Here is a 19,970-nt window from a genome sequence, read left to right on the forward strand (position 1 = left end):
AGTTAATAGTGCTCCAGTGCCAGAGCACAGATTTCAGACAGACAGAACTTGGCATTAACCCCTGGCTCCTTCTCTACCTATCTTCATGACCCTAGGCAAGCTGCTTTATCTCTGCCTTGTGTGTTCCTCTCATTGAGATATGGAAATTTAACAGCATTCTAGAGCATTCTATGGGGTTTAAGGAAATAATGTTCATGAAGCACTCAGTCTCCTGAAGAGATCTAGCAAACGCCAGAACTTTCTCTTTGATTTACCACCTTGTTCCTGGTACTGAATCAGGCCACGGGGCCCTAAATATGATGTCATGGTTGGGGACACATGCTCTCTCCTCTATACCACATCAAAAGGCCATATAGCTGTTCAATACCCGGATGTCCACTATCGGGGCCTTAGTAATAATCCAGGACTCACTCGTGTGTAACCAAACTGGCCTTTGGTGCCAGCCGGCAGCTACCAGTTGCACCTTCTCCTGCAAATGGCTGTGGAGGGCAGGCAAGAAGGGCGGGCAGGCATAATGAAAAGGTCACAGATGAATATTTATCACCCAAGGGGAAAATATTTGGACTAAGGTTTTCAGCAGACTAGGCAGAGCAGTCCTGTAGCCTGACACCCCACCTTAAAAGCTGTAACTTTATCTGTGCTAAAGGGTGTGGTGCTGGGGCCTCAGCTGAGGTAATGGGCTTCCAGGCTGCACAGCTGGCCTCAGCCTGGCTTTTGTGCTCCCTGCCTCCACAATCCCACCTCCTGTTAGTGGCAGCACATAGTCCCTGTGGACACCAGGCTTGTTCCATGGCTGCTCAGCTATGCCTCACTGCCCCTCTCCCCAGCTTCAGCTCCCGTCTCTTCTCTTCGTATTGCTCTGTGTAGTCCAGGGAAGCCAGCCTCTCTGCTCCTCCCCCTCACCTGCAGCCTTCCCTCCTTCTGATTTCTCTCTCCTTCTCTTTTCTTTCTGTTAAGCAATGAATAGTTCCCCGGAGTGGGCTTTGAGCCAAGGACTCTGTGTGTGTGTGTGTGTGTGTGTGCATGTCCCACAAAGCAGACAACACAGATGTCTTTTCTCAGGGCCCTGCCATCCCCTTTGTGTTCATGTATCTTTAAAAAGCGAACCAAACAGAACAAATGAAGAACAATGCAGAACACAATGAAATGAAACAATGAGGGCTGAGGTCACAGGGTCATGGAGAGCCCGGAAAAGGCCCCTTTAGATCAGATGCCTCGGAAAGGCTCCTCCTGGAGGTGACACACCAAATTAGGATCTGACAGGTGAATGGAAACCAATGGAGCCAGGAGCTCAGGGAACAGCATTCTAAACAGAGGGAACAGAAGTGGAGAAGGACTAGAGTAAGAATGAACAGTTCTGTTTAAGGAGTAAAATGGAGTGGCAGAGACTGAAAACCAGAGGGAGGAGCTGGGAGTGAGAATGTTGAACAGCTGGGGGTCAGGGACAGCCTTGAAGCCTGCCTTGAGAGGAGGTTGTTTATATCCGCTAACACTAAGGTTTGGCTGCTTATGCAAACCTACTTCATCAAGGAAACCCCAGCCTCTCAGACACAGCGCCCTGCATGACTTCCTTTTGATGTGGGTCATAGTTTTATAATAAATATGTAGTAGTGTAATTACTGGTCTGTATCTCTTGTAGCATTATAGCAACTCTGTACCTACCTGAAAGCAGACCAGTTTGGGTGTAAAACCCTGCACAAAGCCAGATACAGAGCCGGGGCACAAGGGAGGATTTTTGTGATGAGAACCAAGGGATGAGGGAAGGATTCTGTTCACCTACGGGTTGTGTTGTGTTTTGAATGCACTCCTCCATGAGCACTGAGATGCCACTTACACAAAATGGGTATTATATCTATATACTACATACCCATACACACTAAGCAATCTCAAAATGACCTATGATGCCCAAGAGGGTAAATTCGGTATAGGTAGTTGCCATACTGCGTACAGAATAATGATCCCACGTTGCCCCCCTCCAAACACTCCAGGCTGCAGTTAGTTGAATCCATGCATGCAGACCCCAGGGTTACAGAGGAGCGGTTGTACTGACATGAATCTCTGGATCTTCATTGGAGACCCAAATCAGCAGCCAGTGATTCTGATGTCAGCTCTGAGCTCTGAGCTGGCTTTCATTTAAAGCTATAGCCAGCCCTCTGGCTGGGACATCCTCCAAGGATACACTGGCCTGGGGCGTTCTTCACATCATCTCCTGGGGCAGAGGTTGTGTTCATCTTTTCTGCATTGGGAAACTGGCTCAAAAGCTGCATCTGGAAGTCCTCCCTTCGTTCATACTCCTTCCCTCGGTAGATGAAGACTTTGTTCTGCAAAGAGGGGACACGCCTGTCAGAGAGGCCGGGGTCTGGGTGTGCAGGGCGTATAACTCAAGCAGAGCTGAGAGGCTTTCAAAACGAGCCTGGAGCTGGTGGAAAGGGATTCTTTGGGGTATATCTTTGTCCTTTCAGCTTCTCATCAGGGACTGACTTATAAGGGTGGGACACTGCTTTAACAGGCCTGGTTCTGAAGGGCAGGGAGATCAAGGATGCTGAAGATTTTGTTTAGAGTAGCCTACAAACAGCATCTGGGACCATTCACCATGTCACACCCACTTTATTTACATGCCTGTAAAATTGCCCAATTCCCTTCAATGGGCCATGAGAGCTGGTACTATGGGCTGAAAGGGACCAATATTCAGGCCCTTCGTTAACTGGCTCCTGACCTTGAACCTATGCAGGCACTCTCTTTACCTGCGATCATGTTAGTCTCCTTTAAGAAGTTGTTAGTGGGTGATTTGGGCCACCTGGGGACACTGACCGTTCCTGAAACCTTGTCTTTTGGTTGTTATAACTGAGGGTGATGATGCTCCTGGCAGTGAAGGGAAGAGGCCAGGGATGCTCCTAAGCACTCTACAATACACAGGGGAGCCTCTACAGCAAAGCATTATGAGGTCTACATGTCTAGATAATGAAGTAGGAAACCCTGTTCCAGACCACGACTGTGCCATCTTTGTTGAGTCTAACGGCAGCGAATCATCCCAGGAATACACACTCCCAGTAAGTTCTCCAGAGTGTCTGATGTGCAGACAGACCTGGGCAGCTACACTGCTCCTCCCAGGATACTCTCACCACCCATCCCACTCTGTTCATGGCAATCTCTCCTGTAAGTCCACTATGGCATCCGTGTTGACTGGTGACAGAGGGAGGCTTAGTTCCTGGACAACACCGCAAAGTCTTTTTCTTTCTCGTTTGATCCTGCACATAAGCAGGAGCCTTCCCGAGGCATAGGCACCATGTGATGGTAACAGACTTCAGAGGTATGTGCCCAAATATAAGTGAAGTCTGCTCTTCTTGCTATTTTTGTTTGCTTGCTTGACATAGTCTCTCTACATAGCCCAGCATAGCCTGGAATGTTCTACATAGACCAGGTTGCTCTATCCTTCTGCCTGTCTCCTGAGTCCAGGGATCACACAGGTTCTTCACTGACTTTTTAAGGTGGACAATTATAGCTATTATTTTTAATTTATGCTAACATGTGACCCTACACATGGGCTTATTGTTATTTTTCAGTAAGTTGCCAGACATTTTCAATTTTTCATTAGTTGTCATTTTTGCATATGGTATTCATTTGTAGAGATGGTTCACAGATAAAGAAGTACTCTGTGACTTCAATAAATGTTAAGAGAGCAAAGGAGTCCCATGACCAAACAAAATGAGAACTACTGCCTTGTGACTCCTCAGCAGTAGATCTTGCCTAGTCTTTTCTTGCATGCCTCCTTCCTGAAATGGGGCCCTCACTACTCCCCCGAGCAGCTCCATTGGTGGCATAAGAAAGCTATCACTAGCACTGATGGGTAGGGTGCAAGGGCCAACTTAGGGCTCTTCTAGGGACAGTGGTAGTTCTTGGCAGAGCAGAGCTCAGCTCCTGAGCTGTGAGCTTCCAAGAACAAGCAGATCTTCAGAGCACAGGGGCACAGCTGTGACCCCAAGGTTCCCAGACCCTAGCCTGAGTCACTGGCAAACCCACCCGCAGGAAGGTGGGGAATCCCTGGCCGTAGTATCCGACAGCAAAGTAGTCTGGTTTGGGTCTGAGGATTTTCATGATGTTTTCATAGAATTTGGCCTGCTGGATCTGAAAGAGGAAAACATGGCTTGTGTCAAGACAGCACAGATGTGTATCAGAGTCACATTCAATGGAAAGGGTCCACAGTTATGACATTATCCTCACCCCAGAACCAATGTACAACTGCAGATGATGGTGCACCTGTGGCTATACCTCTGTTACTATGGACAGAGCCATGCTTAGAACCCATGCCTACTGTACTCAGTGTCCCGCCTGCAGGAATGGATTGGCTGATTTCACACTAATGCCATTCTTGTGAGCATCCCTAGCGCTTTAAGTAAGGAACTGGCAGCTGGTGGCCCTGCCGTCCCCGCTGTACTCCTTTCTATGCGAACATGTGGCAGTGACAGGCATTTGGGAGAGTAAACGGATGCCCAAATGTTTCCAGATAGAGACATCTTCCTGTGTATGCACACCTAACATACTTTGTCCGCTCCAGGAGGTGTGTGCTTTTCAGATGTTAATATCCTTGAAAGTGGTTTGCAGCTCAGTCCACACTTCACAGGACATTGCAATTGCTATTGGTTCCAAAGAAATCTTGATGTAGCACAAACATATGAAGAGATGTGTCATAAGGATCATTTGATGCGACATAGAACATACATGTGGATCTTGACAGGTGCCTGGGTGGTATGTGCTTCATGCAGGGATGTGAATGTACATTAGTAGTGCCCTAGCATGTCTCTATATAAACTCACATATTTGGAAGACTGCACACCTCTATGTCTGCAAGCATGTGTATGTTCAGGGCATATTGTCACTGAGTGTTCGTTGGTGCAGGCACATGTTTGTACTTGAGTCCTATCTTACAAGCAGCTGAGAGCTCAGCAGATTTTAACACGATCACCACTTAGCCCTCCATCCCCCACCCTAGCTGTTGACCATCTCGACATTTTGACTCTCATTTTACCATTTTCCTGGAAATGTCTACACTGGCCTTCATAGACCGAGTAGGGCGCCTAAGAGCCTGGCACTTGGCAACCAGGAATTGTGGGGGATTTGGGGGGAGTATGATGGACCAAGCAGCAACTGAAAAGCTCTGCATCTCCCCTGGTGAGGCCAATGCCCTGCTAATTCCTAACCTCTGCAGTGCAGTCAGGGAAGGCTGGTCCCTCTACTTCCTATTTCCCCCACCAAGTCCTGAACATCGACATGCTAATGGGAACAGCCAGATGGGAAGCGTGTTAATGTGATTTATCTGTTCATCGAAAAGCATGAAGTTGTGCTCTTATTTAATTGGTTTGGTGATTTGTGGAACTTTTACTGCAAATGTAACAGAACATTTATTGGGTGTGCAACAGCTGCGGCAGCTGTGGCTCCATCTAACAATGGAAGGGTGATGTTAACCCTGGCCTCACTCAGGCCCTTCTCCATCCTTCTGTTTCCTTGACCCACTGACCTCTCTTCTCTCTGTCTGTCTCTGAGATGAGTGAACCCTTTGAACAAATCTCTGGGCAGGTGACTTTCAGGGGAAGCCTTACCAGGTTCTGGCTGAGCAGCTCGTAGTCAAAGATCTCCATCTCATACTGTTCGGCTAGTTCCTTGCACAAACTGATAGCCTCTTCCCACATCTACAGGATCATCATGGAGATAAAGGTTAGAGGGGTCTTAGCTTTCCAAAGACTTGAGCCTAGCCATGCCCCCCTAGAGTTGCACTGCAGACATCCTCTTACCCAGAGAGAGCAAGCCTGGGACTTGGTAGCAATATAATCTTTCCCTGGCTTCTCATCCTGCTCCTCCAATGAATAATGGAGTGAGCTGTTTAAATGCTCTCTGATTCCTCCCCAGCCCCTGGAGAGAAGTCACTAACAGCATCCTCATATTCCAGATGATAAATGGAGGTTTATCTGCCCAACTTTGAGTGGGCTTGGAGGCTAACTTCGTTGGACATGTCTCCATTTGCTGCTTTGTAAGTGCCTGGTGGCTGATAATCACCCCCTAAGTCCCTTACCTCCCTAGTGTGTAGGCCAGCAGGGGAGGCATCAGAACCCTTTGACAGAGAGGAATGGTTCTCAGTGAAGTAAACAGATTGTCTGAGATGAGAGCATTTCTGGGGATGGAGTTGGGTCCCAATGTTCAGTCTCTAAACTTCTCTGCTACCAGTCAAGGCCACTTCTTAATGGGGTGGTGTGGTTGTGGAAGGAAGTAGGGAGCAGAACCGAGGTGGCAGCAGGAATGTAGTAGAGAATTAAAACTTCTAAAGTGGGTCTTCTCTGTCTTTAAAATAAACTGAAAATATGAACCTCAGATATGCAAAGAAGTCCACATACTTCTTTGCTGCTCTGTTTTATGCCAGAAGCCAAGATCATCCCCATCTTGGACGGCAGAGGCATCAGTATGCTCTGCAGCCAGGCGTGAGGAGATGCAGGGCTGGCTGGAAGCTTGACAGTCTCAGAGGATACCCATTCCCATTCCACAGTGGGTTGAAAACAGAAAGTGCACCTAAATGGAGAAGCTGGGGGTGGCAGGGGAGGAGAGAGTGGAGGCTGCCAAAATTCATCGTGAGCTTCTTAACAAAAGTGCTCTCTGCATCCAAGCATTAAAAATAAATAAAACCAAGTGTGGAGCAGAGGAACCATGGCAGTAAACCCCAGACAGCTTAGCGAGCAGAATAAAAATGCTTTATTTGCCAGGAGGACCCCCGTTTGCAGGCTTTACCCTGAACATGAAGGTTGGGTAATGATCCTGGCTGGGCCAGCACACTATTGGACACAATGGGGCAGGGGGTACTTTGCCAACTTCCCACCAGTATAGGAACAGGAAGAAGCAACAGGGTCCCCATGTGCTAAGAGCTTTCTAAGAGGAGAGAGGAGGGGCAGGCAGTAGTCAGATGCCCAGCATTTCCTCCAGTCCCCTGGGGCCTCTGACCGTCACTGATCTCACTGGGCTTCACACATTGGTTACAGAACAGTGACTGGGTTCTGGGAACAGTACATGGACATCATCTGTGTGGTCACAGGTACAAAGATGGGGAAGATAATGTTTCTGTTCTCATGAACATCAGAGGTTAGGCAAAGGGAGGTGGGGGAACTGTTGGGTTTGGGGAGGCACTGTATCAGGTGGAATCAAGATAGACTTGTGGAGTGATGGCCACTGTGTATGTCTGTAGGGAAGGAAAGCTAAGGGGTGTTGAAGAGTTTAGGATTTATTCTAGAAGCTTCCATGGCAGTGGCTTTGAGGGTGAGCTGAGGCACTATCATGTTCCCCTGTTCCCACCCTCGTTATTGTGCAATACCAAAAGACAACATGCAAAATCTGATGATGATTGGCATGTCTGTTTTAATAAACAAGACGATAAAGGCTTTGAGCATAGGGCATTTGTGCCTTTTTCCTCTTTGCTCAGTCCAGGGTGGCTGAGTCGATCCCAGCTGGAGACAAACCTTATCCCCTCTGGGGCTCTCCCAGTGGGACTGATGTAATCAGCAATAAACCAATAGAAAGCTCTTATATGATGGCTAGTGGGGCAAGAAGTTCAAGAGGTAGCAGGGTCTCTGCCCTCAAGAGGCTTATAATCATAAATTCTAGGACAGTCTTTTCCAACTGCTGAGCCTTAGGAATTTATAAGCCTTTTGTAGACATTACCTCATTCCATCATTCTGGAAAAGGCAGGAAGAGCAGACCAAGACAGAAGTGATGAACTGCAGAGGCAAGACAGACCTAAACCAAGCAACCAGTGGTATCCACTAGATGGTGAGAGATCTTGCCAGCCACATGGAAGCAGGGCTACACGTGAGCTAGAGGGCCTACAGAGGGCTTCCGAGAGGATGTGGCACGAATAGGCAGCAATGGTGGCACTTACCGTTTAACAATATGACATCACTGCACACTAGCTACCATGCTGGCATTTATGACATTTCCCCACCTAGTTTTCACCTTACAACTAAGAAACAGGTACTGTTAGTATCTCACTATGGTAGAAGGAGAACTAGAACACCAGAGGTGCCAAGCAAAACTGTGGATAGACATGAGGGATGAAATGTTCAGACATAATGATGCTGCACTGTGCTGTGTTGCCTACAGGCAGATGGTGGCATTCAGGCTGGAGATGCCGGAAGATCTGCTGGAAGCTGTGGCTGGTTAGCAGCTGGTCTGCTCCACTTCCTGGGCAATCCTGTTAGAATCCTTGATGAAAAGGTCAACGATGGAACAGTGTCACCCACAAATCTACCCATTTACCCAACACATATCATTGGCTCCTGCACATAAGGTTAGCCACCAGGGATCCAGCAGTGGATGAGTGAAAGTCTTTGCAGTTTAGGGATTTCAGTGAGGCACCAGATAGTAAACCAGTAAATCCCAAGTGAAGGAAGTGCTGTCAACATAGCTAGTGCTTGTCTCTGGAGAAACACAAAGGGTCGCTCAGGGCAGAGTGCTGAAGCTGGTCTGGGATACTCTTGTGACGTAAAACCCTGAACGGTGAAAAGCTCCAACCTCCCAGTGGACAGCTGTGTAGGGATGTGCCAAGCTGGGCAAGCAAGTGCAATAGTTCAGGTGTTGGATGCTCAACACAGAGCATCCTCCTCAAGGGCGAAATGAGAGAGGTGGCTAGGGAATCCCGTGGGGAGAGGTATGTAGTTTATTATATGTATAATGGGGGAGTCGTTGAAATGATTATTCACAGGCACTTTGTGTTGTCAACACGGCACAACCTAGAGTCATCTGGAAAGAGGGAAACTCAATTAAGAATTTCCTCCATCAGACTGACCCGAGGAGGCATTGCCTGTGAGGCCTTGTCTTGGCTCCTAAATGATGTAGGAAGGCCCAGCCCACTGTGAGCAGCACTGTCCCTAGGCAGGTGGTAACTGGGTTGTAGAAGAAAGCTATCTGAGCATAAGCTGGGGGGCAAGTCGACAAGCTGCATTTCTCCATGGTTCCTTCCTCCAGGCTCCTGTCATGAGTTCCTGCCTTGACTTCTCTCAATGATGGGATATAATCTGAAAATGTAAGATGAAATAAAGCCTTTCCTCCTTAACTTGGTTTTAGTCAGAGTGTTTCTATCACAGCAACAGAAAAGCAAACTAGAAGAACAGGTAAATGGCATGTCCTAATGTATGTTTCTGGGCCTCTTTGCCTTCTACACAGTGGATGCCCTGGTAGGGCAATAGAGGAAGTAGGGAAACTGCTTAGGATCTGTTGCAGCTCCATGAGCAATGTTTGTAATTAAACAAAGGTGGAAAAAAAGATGGGAAGAAGTGATCAGACTTTAGATGCAGATAGAGAGATGGCTGGACCTGAGGGTAGACCATGTACAGAACACAGGAGAGACTTGTCCCTTCCAATGGCCAATGTCCCCACAGAGAGAGGAAGGCAGGCTCCAATTACCTTTCCTTTGTCAAAATAACCTATAATGGTCTCATAGAGTGTCTCTTTCAGCTGCCGGTGGGTCTGGGGATGCTGCTGGCCTGTCTGCATGACCTGTGATGCACACTGTTCATCTGACCACTGCAGAGAAAACACAGGGAGGCAAAATAGAGCTAAGTGGCAGCCAAGGACAGATGTCTTCCCAGGATGAAACTACCCTCTCCAGGTCCCATCCTTTCTCTCCTGTCCCCATCTCAGCTCATCTTTGAAAACCTGGGGTACCATTGGTAGAGATGTACCATGGGTATGTGTCCTCAGGATGCTTGGAGGTTGCCCTCCAGCAGCACTGCTGATATAAGACAGAGCAGGTGAACTAGTGACCGTGAGCCATGAGAACATCTCTGACGAGGAGAAAGATGAAGTCTTGCAGACACCTGCTGGCTCCCCAGGGTCCCCGTGTCTGCAGTCAGACAGATGCTGTCTGCAATTTCCATTTGTGAAGTGATTCTGATTTTGGCTAACCTGGACATTTTTGACATTCTAGTGCTTTCATAGTGGGAGTTTGTAGGGATTTTCTCTAAACCCTAATGAGACATGGCCCCAGTGCTTCAAAAGCCAAAGGAAAGAATTCTTTGCTTTTGCAGCAATATTCTCTAGACATGGAAAGCAGCTCAGTGGGCATGCTAATGACAACAGATTGGGTACTGCATACCACTGAAAATACATGTCCCGGGGACTATTGCGATTATTGAAAGCAAAGGTCACTCAGAACCTCTGGTGTGCAGTGAAATAGCATAGAGAAAGAAGCATGCTGCCAGGTCGGGAGTTGGGGGCACCAAGAAAAGGAAAATTCATTTGATTTGTTTCTTCCTTTTCATTCTTTCTTTCATCCTTTTTAAAAAACACTCTTTGACTTGCTGTGAGGACCTGATGGGGGTCTCAGCACGGATGTCTTCCTGGGACACTACCTTGAGAAGCCAGGTGTGGAGGAGGAGCGTGTAGGCAGCCTCTGTGTAATTGTCACAGTCCAGGTGAAGATCACGGAGTTTGTACAGGTATCTGTTTATGGAGAAATGGGATGAATTACAAATATGGTAATAAGATGTCTAGTAGGGACAGGAAGGAGCAAGACAAAACAAATGGGCTCTTGCACAGGGATTTCTTCAGTCCAGCTAGCCAGGCTTGTACGTGGGTGGTAATGATAGCATCTGGCATTTGTTGGACCCTTAGTATGCACCAGGTACTATGCTAAGTGATGCCAGGTACTATGCTAAGTGACTTCTCCCATTTTGCTCCTGAAACAATGTCATGCTATGTAGCTCAGGCTAGCCTAGAACTTACTATGTAGGCCAGGATGGTTTCAAATTCATAATCCTCCCCTTCTACATGCTGGGATTACAGGTGTGTACTATGATGCCCAGCTTTGTGCTAAGTGTTTTAAATGCCTTGAATAATTTAATCCTCATGATAACCCTATGTCACAGGTCTATTGAAGATTTCATATTCTGATGAAAAAAAAAAGAGCTTGAAGTTAGGGGCTATCCAAGACCGAGTTCAATGTGATATAGAAGAGTTTGGCCAGTGTGAGACAATATGGAAGTAAAGGATGGAGATACAAGTGGCTTGTCAGGAGTCAGACGCTAACACAAGGAAGTGATGGGGTGTGAGCTTGAGTACCAATCATTGTAAGAGTCCCTGAGCATGACAGTCATAAAGAGACCTCCTGTCCTCTCTTTGGAGTGCTCTGATAACACAGAAAAGACAGTAGGACAGGAGAAACAGAAAGGGTAGAGAGGCCTTGAGCTGTCCACAGAGACAATCTGCTATTAGGATGACAGACACACTGACACACTGACATACTGACATTCCCTCCTCCTGTCTCTTTGCAAGTACTGTTCCAGTTCTGAACCCTGAGGAAAATCCTGTGGAAAAGAACTAAGCAGAACCAAGAGCCAAGGTGAGGAGCCCTGATAAACTGTTGATAATTGATTCCACATTTGCTATCGCAGGCAGTGAACTACGATTTCAGAACCAACAATACCAAGTAACAATGGACTAAAGATTCTTTATTATGAGTTCATTTTCTCAGAGATTCTGTCACAGTGATGAAATGCTGACTAACACAAAAGATTTCTAGCCACACAGTTGAGCTGGGTAGATGGTAATGGCGGGGGGCGGGGGGGGGGGTGTCAAGCCTTGGCAGAAAGATTCAACTCACTCTGCCAGCATTGATCTTAAGATGAAACACCTGAGGCCTATTAGAACAGAGGGAGAGAGAGAGAGAATGCTGTTTTTACCTCCGCTGCAATGGTCTTTCCACTCTCTTCCCCAACCCACAACACTCTGCTGATAGCATCAACAGTGAAATTGCACATGGCCTCCATATAGAGGTTGGAATTTGGAATAACCTATTCTATATATATGGCTCAATCCTATCTCATTGATTCCTGACCAACCCCGTAGACCCCCTTGATGTATGAGCTCAACAACCTCTAGGAAAGTGTCCCAAGGGAAACCTCCCCCTGCTATGGCAACCCCTGAACTGACTAAAGCCCCCACTCCTCTCCTTTGTTAACTTGAGGGCCTAGCCATCTGCTATACAGCCCCAAAGAAGACGTTTTAATTAGCTCACCAGGGCTGCTGAGTCTGATGCCTCTGCATGCTTGAGTGGGGTACCATAGGGAACAGAGAATCTCACAGCACCACCCAATGAGGTGACAACTGTCAGGATGGATGAGGGGACAATGTTGGGACAACTTTTGGGACAACTGAGCTTTACAGGAAAAAGAACTGTTGGTTTTTATAAAGTCTATAGATTTAAAAATGTTGGCAACTAATTAAAAGTGTTTTAAATACTACATTTGCCAAACAGAACAGGCTTCCAGAACATCCATTGCCTATCTACAATGTCTGGAGTAGGCCAATATGGCGGCCTTCCTAGATTAACACAGGCCCCAATCTCCAAGCCTGTGGGGATCTGGGACTTACCATCTGTGCTTCTGATGTGGAAAAAAAGAGAAAGAGTTTGGAGAGAGGGAAGCCTGTACAGGGCATATAGCCCACAGCCTCTCATCTCACCCTCAGAGCAGAAGGCAGAATGAATTTTTTTAATAGAGAAAAACCATAACAGTTTCTGGGGTGAGTCATCTCAAAAGGCTACTCTGGCCCTGTAGACCCCTAACCTTCTGTATTACAAAGCTCAGGACAGCCTGTGGAATGACTTTTTTCTCCACACAACTGGACTAAAGTAAATAAGAACCTAAAAGAAATAAAGTAAGAACCTAAACATGGTGGTCAGAGCAGAGTGATTTTAGATTTACAGGGTCAGCTTTTGACAGAACATACTGTGGCTGTGGATTCACAGGGAGAAGCAGAGAAGCCTGTGGCCAAGAATCCTTTATTTCTATTTATTGTAGAAAAATGCCAGAAACTATAGAACTGTTCAGCAACACAGGATTGGCTATGTAAATGACAGCATATTTCAGAAAGGAACTTTTATGGTTTCATTACAAATGATGCTGAAATATATCTTGTCAAATGAAAAAAAGCAAGGAGTAAATTATTAGCAATATAACTCTATTTTTGCAGAAATAGCATATGCACAGAATTAGATGTATATATAAGCATAAAAAGTCTGAAAATATGTAGATATTTTAGAAACTTATTTCATATTTGTTTTGCTAGTCTGAATTTTATGAGGTTTTTTGTTTTGATAAAAAAAAAGTCTGTGTTATTTTTATAATGAGTAAAAAAAATAACAGTAATACAGTTTTTTTTTACAGGAAGAATATGAGATTCTGAGAAAATTGGCAAAGGAATATTTTTGCTCCAGGCTAATGTCCTCAGAAAAGCTTCTCATGATAAACTTAAATATCTAGTAAATGCCTATCAGGAAGGAGACATCACGCCATGCAGTATTTTTCTGCTGTTCATTTATTGATTTATTTCCCTACCACATCTACTTTGTTGTGTGTATGTGTGTGGTATGTGTGTAGAAGGGGGCACACGTGTCGCAGCACATGTGTGGAGGTCAGAGGACGATTGAGAGACCCGGTTCTCTGCTTCCCCTATGTGGGTCCCAGGGCTGAACTCGGTCTTCAAGGGGTTGGAAACAAGCACCCTTACCTGTGGAGCCATCTCACCATCCCCTTTTCTTCCCTTCGAAGCAAGTTAGCCGAGGGCTTACTGTGTGCCTGGGCCACGGAGGATTTCCCATGCTGTCCCATGGCAGAAGCAGGTGAGTGCACACTCAAATGACATGGTTTAGGGGACGGGCACAGAGGAAGACAACAGGCAATCTCAGAACTCCAGGCAGTTTCATGGGGGTGACCATAGGAGAACAGACAGTGCCACCAAGTCTTGGGAAGAGCGAGAGGCGGCAGGAGCAGCCGTGGACGCTGAGCAGAGAGGAACGGAGGCCGAGGTTTATGATAAAAATCTTACCTTATGTACATCTCCTCCCGGTTGTTGTCTTTGTAGAAATTCTAGGTGGAGAGAAAAAAATAAAAGGGTGCTGAGTGCTTCTCTTTGCAGGGCTTTGGGGAAGAGAGTATGATGATGGGGAGGAGAGAAAGATGGCTGTTTACTATTTGGGAATCCCAATAGGGAGCAAGAAGTTCACTTTGCTGAATGCACCCCACAGTCTCCCTGGGAGGCTTTGCTCTGCAAGCTTCTTCCCGACTGTAAGGGACAGAGCAGGTAGGTGTCTCAGTCATCACATATTAGGGGATGCAGCGACCTATTTGCTGGGCTGAGTGGCAGGTTGCCAAGACCGGAACAGTCTACTTTAAAGGGTAGCCTGGCTTAAATATAGATGCTCAAAAGCCTATTCTAACTTCACAGAACCTTCTGGAGTTACATAGCTAAAGCACTTGAACTTGACCGTGTCCAGGAGATGATACCCCAGTGCCAGCTTAGATGCTGTTTGTTTGTTGCTTTGTTTTTGTTTAAAAATCGCTTTTTGTTGTTACTGTTTTTTGAGATTGTCTCACTATATAGCTCCAAGCTGGTCTCAAATATATCATCTTCCCACATTAGCCTGCTGGGATTACAGGTGTATTCCACTAAGCCTGGTTCTTAGGAACTGTTTATTTACGTCTTTAAAAAAAAAAAAAAACTTATGTGTCTGTGTGAGCATCTACCACCTGTATGTCGGTGTCCATGGGAGCCATAAGGGGGTGTCAGATTCCATAGAGCTGAAGTTACAGGCAGTTGTGAACAGGCTGTTGGGAACTGAACTTGGGTCTTCTAGAAGAGCAACAAGTGCTCTTGCCTGCTGAGCCATCTTTCCAGGTAGGGGTTGTTTAGACTGGTAGTTGGTCTGGACTCTGCTACTGGAGGTCCCAGTAATGGGACAATTAAAAACAAGTCCTTACAGATTCTGAGCCAATCTAAGAGCCACTGTGGGATATGAGCATCCACATGCTCTTGAGGCTTGGGAAGGGCCAGTGACTTGTTCCAAGCCATGCAGGCAGCGGGCTGGAAGTACTCATCTGCATGCCCATCACTGACCACAGTCCCATGCACTACTCCTCTCTTATTGCTTTGGATGTCCCTGTCCCAGGAATGTCCTGACCTGGCTGGTGATAGTCAATTTTTTCAACATCTCTTGACCTTCCTTAGAGAGAAGCTGGAAAACCCCTCTCCATGCTGTTTATGCAAATCGGGCCTGGCAAAGTTATTAGCATTGAATTCCTTTCTGCTGTAGTCAGGATTTTTAAAGTCCCTTTGGCATTCTGAAAATCAATGGCAATATCTAAGCTATTATAAAAGAGTCCACATCAGACAGGAGAGGCCACACAACGGAGCTGGAGGTGCAGGGTTTGTATTTTCAGAGCACCAGAGATGGCAGGTGGCTCTTGTAATGCCCCAGCTACAATGTTATCTTCCTTCTGTGGGATATATAAGTCCTTAAAGGAGAGCTGGGTGTCACCTACTTCATATATAAGGAGACAAAGGTACAGAAAACCTCAAGACACAGAGCATAGATGCCGAGCTGGGGTTTTAGCTGCCTTGGTCTGAGTTCCACAGCAGTTAGCTCTGCTGCTCTTCCAGGAGCGGAAGGGAGACCCAGGCTTAGCCTGCAGGAGGATATGGATCCAACACAGCCCCGGGGGAGCTGGCAGTCGCTCACCAGCAGGTTCACTGTGCAGCTCATACGGTTGTCTTTGCTCTCGTCCGCCATCACTCCCCGGTAATCCAGCAACTTCTCCAGCAGCCCTTTGACCAAGCTCACAAAGTTCTCCACCGACTTGGCAATGGTCGGGTGCTCTGCTGTGCACTCCATCAGGCTGTGAGGAGAGAAGGCTGCTGTGCTCACACCAGCAAACTGTGTGGCTGTTGAATGCAACACTTCACAAGTGGCCAGTGAACTCAAGCTCCGGGTTGGCATATTTTCTTCACCCAAAAACTAATCTATCCATACAGCACAACAAATATTCTTATACTATCAGAATGGGAAAAAATAAAAATAAAAAAATTCCCATGTGGCCAGCAGTGTGTGGGTGGGTGATGGCTACATTTACATCCACACTAGGAGTATGGCAGGGTGACTATCCTGAGTAGTGATTTTCACGACACCAAGCAACACTTTATATGTGTATATCTTCTGCTTCATGATGTCTTCCCTATAGGAGTGTGCACTATAGAGGTATTTCCAGAACTACACCAGGGTATATTTATAGGGTTTTTTAAATTGTATCAGATAGTGAAGCAGCTGGGACCATCTGAAGTGTCCATCAACTAGAAAATGGTTAAGTACATTGAGGTATTTTTCACACAACATGGTTCCATGAAGCCATTAAAAAGTATTAAGGAAGGAATTGGTATTGACATAAAAAGCTCTATAAAACATATGGCTAAATGAGATGCGTAAATACCCAAACAAGTTTATTTCTATTTATTTAGTTTTTTCAGAACTGACCATGCTCCTAGTGCTGTTCTTAGCATCATAAAAAGATGGACTCGGAATGTCTCATCGTGGTCTAATGAGAAGAGATACTTATGCTTAGGGATACTAAGGGAGGGCAAGGTACCTAACTCATTCAAGGTCACACAGTCGGTAAATACCAGTAGCTTAACTCTAGCATCCCTGTCTCAGTCACCCAATACTGTGTGTTGGAGGCCACAAGGTATCAGGAAGGAGCAACACCAGCCACTGAATTGTGGTCCCTTCTGGTGAGGGGCCCAGGTAAAGAACAGAGGGAAATGCTTTGTTTCCTATTTAAGCATAGGAGTGTTGGCTGAAAAAAAAAAAACCTATATAAAATCAATATAAATTTTTTACCTGTGTCACTCCTAAAACACTTATCAGCTGCTAAGCATACTATACTAGGCATAGCGTGGTGGACAGAGTGACTCCAGTCTGCAGAGAACTATGCCTGTCCCTGCAAGTTGGGGTGGGAGACGAACAAGGTAAACTTGGGACAGTGACATTACTCTTAATCACATGTGCCTGCCAGGTATTATGTAGAGCCCTTGAGAAATTCTCATGGGAATCTCAACAACTAAAAATTATTGCACCCCAGTTACAGAAGATGAAATTGAGGCAGAGAAAGGTTCAAAGGACAGCTGGAAGCATAAGGGGTGACCTTCGGAACAAAGCCAATCACATCGATTTGGGAAGAGATTTTCCCACAGACATTGCAGTCTGTTGTCCTGTTGTGGGGTGTCTCAGATCACCCAAGCTGCTGGGTTTGTTTCTCGTCATTTTCCTCTGGGCAGTGAAAGTCCCCAAGAGATCTCAGGAGAAAGGAAAAAAAAAAAAAAAAACAACAAGGACTTCAGAGGGTCATTTCATTCCAGAAGCCGTGCCTGACTGAAAGGAGGTGACATCTCTAACTGTGGCTGGGATCTTGCACATCCATCTTCCCCTGGGGAAAGCACTTGTTCCCGGCTCTCAACAAGCAATCCAAAGGGCCTGTGATTTACATCTGTCTGGTTCAGCTGCAGCTGTACCTACTTCTCTGAGACAGGCACTTCCAGCCCTGCTCTCCCCCCTGATGATAATTCAGCCGGGCTCTGTCCAGCATTTGGTGTGGGATTCCAGATAAAGGCCACACCCAGGTCCAAGCTTGGCCGGAACAAGAGTTCTCAGCCCACAACCATGCTAGAATATCTGGGGGAACTTTCACAGAGCTGTACCCAGCCCAAGCCACATCTTTGGAACCTCTGAAGACCTGGGCAGCAATGATTTGTTCTGAGGCTCTCCAGGTCATACTAGTGTTTAGCTAGCATTGGAGACCACTTCTATAATCGACTTTGCACACTGCAGCCTGGGTGGGCATCATCTGAACACTCTTCTAATGGAGTCTGATTCAGTACTCTGGGCTGGGATCTGAGACCCTGCTACCTAGTTCCAATGCTTCAGGGTCCTTGGCTACCCTGTAGACACAACTGTTTAAAAGATTTGTCTTGAGTGTCTTGCTGTCTTTGTTCTTTTGGAGTGAGGCAGGAAGGCTGCTCACACTGTAGATGATTGGTGATCTGGGTGGTTAGATATCACTTAACTATCTACCCACTCAACAACCCTGCATTGTTCTACAAACTATGGGTTTGGAGAACATCAAGACCCAGGCACCTGGAGGTCCTAGTTCAGCAAAGGAGGAACAGAGGGAGATAAAAATTAACTCCAGGGTACAACCATACCACTCTGCACTAAGAACTGCCTGCCCCCACACACACACACCATGCTAAGCCTGCTTTGCTGTTTATCCTGTCTGAACCCCAAAATTCCTTAAGGTAGTCATTAGGTTGACCCACAAACCATGTGTGAAATGTGAAGCCCTGGGCTGTGTTCTGATGGCTGTCCTGTCAAGGTCACATAACTCTCTCCTTTTTATCCCACAGCAGTCTTAAGTGACAATAAGAGAGCTGTGGGGATTGTGGGTCCATGTGGATGACTCCTCCCTCAGTGGATGGAGTGTGCTGACATCATCCTTTGCAGGTCAAGGCCTTGGGACTAAAACACTTAGCATGGGAGGCCTGTAGGGGAAGAGGTATCATTATTCCATCCAAGGTAGAAGGAGAGCTCTGAGGGTAGAGAGGACTGGGGTGCTCTGTAAGTCCGTAGTGCCTGTGTGCTGTACAAAGGCATGTGGAGACTAGGACTCAGCCTCACTCCATGCCTAAGCTTTGTCCCTAGAACTGGCGTAGGACAGGAAGTCCTGTTCTAGTCACAAAAGCACCATCTAACTTCTAAGCTGAACCAGAAGGCTGGATCAGTCCAGAGAGGTTCTAACCCAGCTCAGGTCCTAAAGGAGGGACTGGAAGGAAGTGCTATAGGAACTGGGGGGACCAAACCGGAGAAAGATGAGCACCCTCAGGGCTTCCAATGACTCTGTTATATTCCACTTGGGCGAAAGTAACAATAGAAGCTGATGCACTTACAATATCTACTGGGCATTGGTAACTATGTTAATGAAATAAAAGTAAAAGAAGCCAAGAAAGAAGAGCAAGCATGAGAAACCCTGCAGACCTTCCCATTCAGCCCTGACAAAACACATAAGGGGTGGACTGTACATTTACCTCTGATTTACAGACAGAGAAACTGAGGCTCAGGGAGCGTGGAAGAAGGAGCAGGGACCAGGCCCTTGGCCATTCTGAGGAGGCCCTCGCTCCCGTGTTTGGCCTGTTTTATTTCATGTAAAAATCATTCATACCTCCATCTCAGGAGGAAAATAATGAGCTGCCTTTAATTCCCTGACTGCCAAGGACTCCTTTGATAAAGAATCACTCAGAAAGGCTTTTGTGAGCCCCACTGGTAGCCTGAAGCCTGCCACCACGGGGGCTCCTTCCACTTATAGAAATGGAAATTGCCAGAGCAAACGTGTGTGTGTGTGTGTGTGTGTGTGTGTGTGTGTGTGTGTGTGTGTGTGCAGCTTCTGGTCAATATTTAGATTTTTTTTTCCCTCTCAGAACTTTAAGATAAGTACCGATTTCTGGCCCTGAAGAATCCGATATTCTCCAGGGGCTTCTCCCAACTCTCCCCTAGTGGATCTGGTATGCAATACAGGTGTATAGGAAACCTGTGTACAGCATCAGGCAGAGCCACGGCCAGCTGAGACCATGCCTCCAGGGGCTCCAATGCTGGGCTCTGACCATAAAGGGCGGGGCAGGGTAAGGACCATGATAGGGGGCAGGGCAAAGCTTTTTGTTTGCCTTTGCCATGAAAGGCAAACACTCAGAGAGGATTGAGGAAAGAGGCCAAAAGCAGAGCCACACCAGAGCCTCAGTGAATACAGAGGACAGGAAATTGGGATGCCTGACCATCCTCCTAAGTCTCAAGAGAAGGCCTCTCAGGCTGGGCAATTACCAGGCAGCCAATGACAGGAACTGGGAACCAGGCCGAGGGACCAAAGCACATTCATTAAACATGTACCTGCTGTGTACCAGATGCTTCCTAATTACTCAGTCTTCAAAATAACCATGGGAGCTTATTGTTCCCCCTTTAGAAACGGGGATACTGAGGCCAGAGGGGTTGTGCCATTTGTTCGGAGTCCTACAGCTGCAAAGTAGAGCAGCCAGGATTCAATGCAATGTTCCCCTACCCCACT

The 19,970-nt window shown here is 46.7% G+C and overlaps 1 protein-coding gene across 1 annotated transcript in view; it reads right to left on the reverse strand.

Moving 5' to 3' along the window:
* The window catches only part of Dock2 (dedicator of cytokinesis 2), a 395,818-nt gene that overhangs the window by 25,489 nt on the left and 350,359 nt on the right, over positions 1-19,970 (reverse strand). Inside the window, exons 35-41 of the mRNA XM_036195507.1 lie at positions 15,551-15,707; positions 13,861-13,901; positions 10,386-10,476; positions 9,439-9,558; positions 5,598-5,687; positions 4,021-4,125; positions 2,180-2,321 (exon numbers count right to left, since the gene is read on the reverse strand). Of these exons, the coding sequence (XP_036051400.1) occupies positions 2,180-2,321; positions 4,021-4,125; positions 5,598-5,687; positions 9,439-9,558; positions 10,386-10,476; positions 13,861-13,901; positions 15,551-15,707 (746 nt within the window). The remainder of the gene's footprint in view (positions 1-2,179; positions 2,322-4,020; positions 4,126-5,597; positions 5,688-9,438; positions 9,559-10,385; positions 10,477-13,860; positions 13,902-15,550; positions 15,708-19,970) is intronic.

This window comes from Onychomys torridus, chromosome 8 (assembly GCF_903995425.1).
Source record: "Onychomys torridus chromosome 8, mOncTor1.1, whole genome shotgun sequence".
Taxonomy (NCBI): Eukaryota; Metazoa; Chordata; class Mammalia; order Rodentia; family Cricetidae; genus Onychomys; species Onychomys torridus.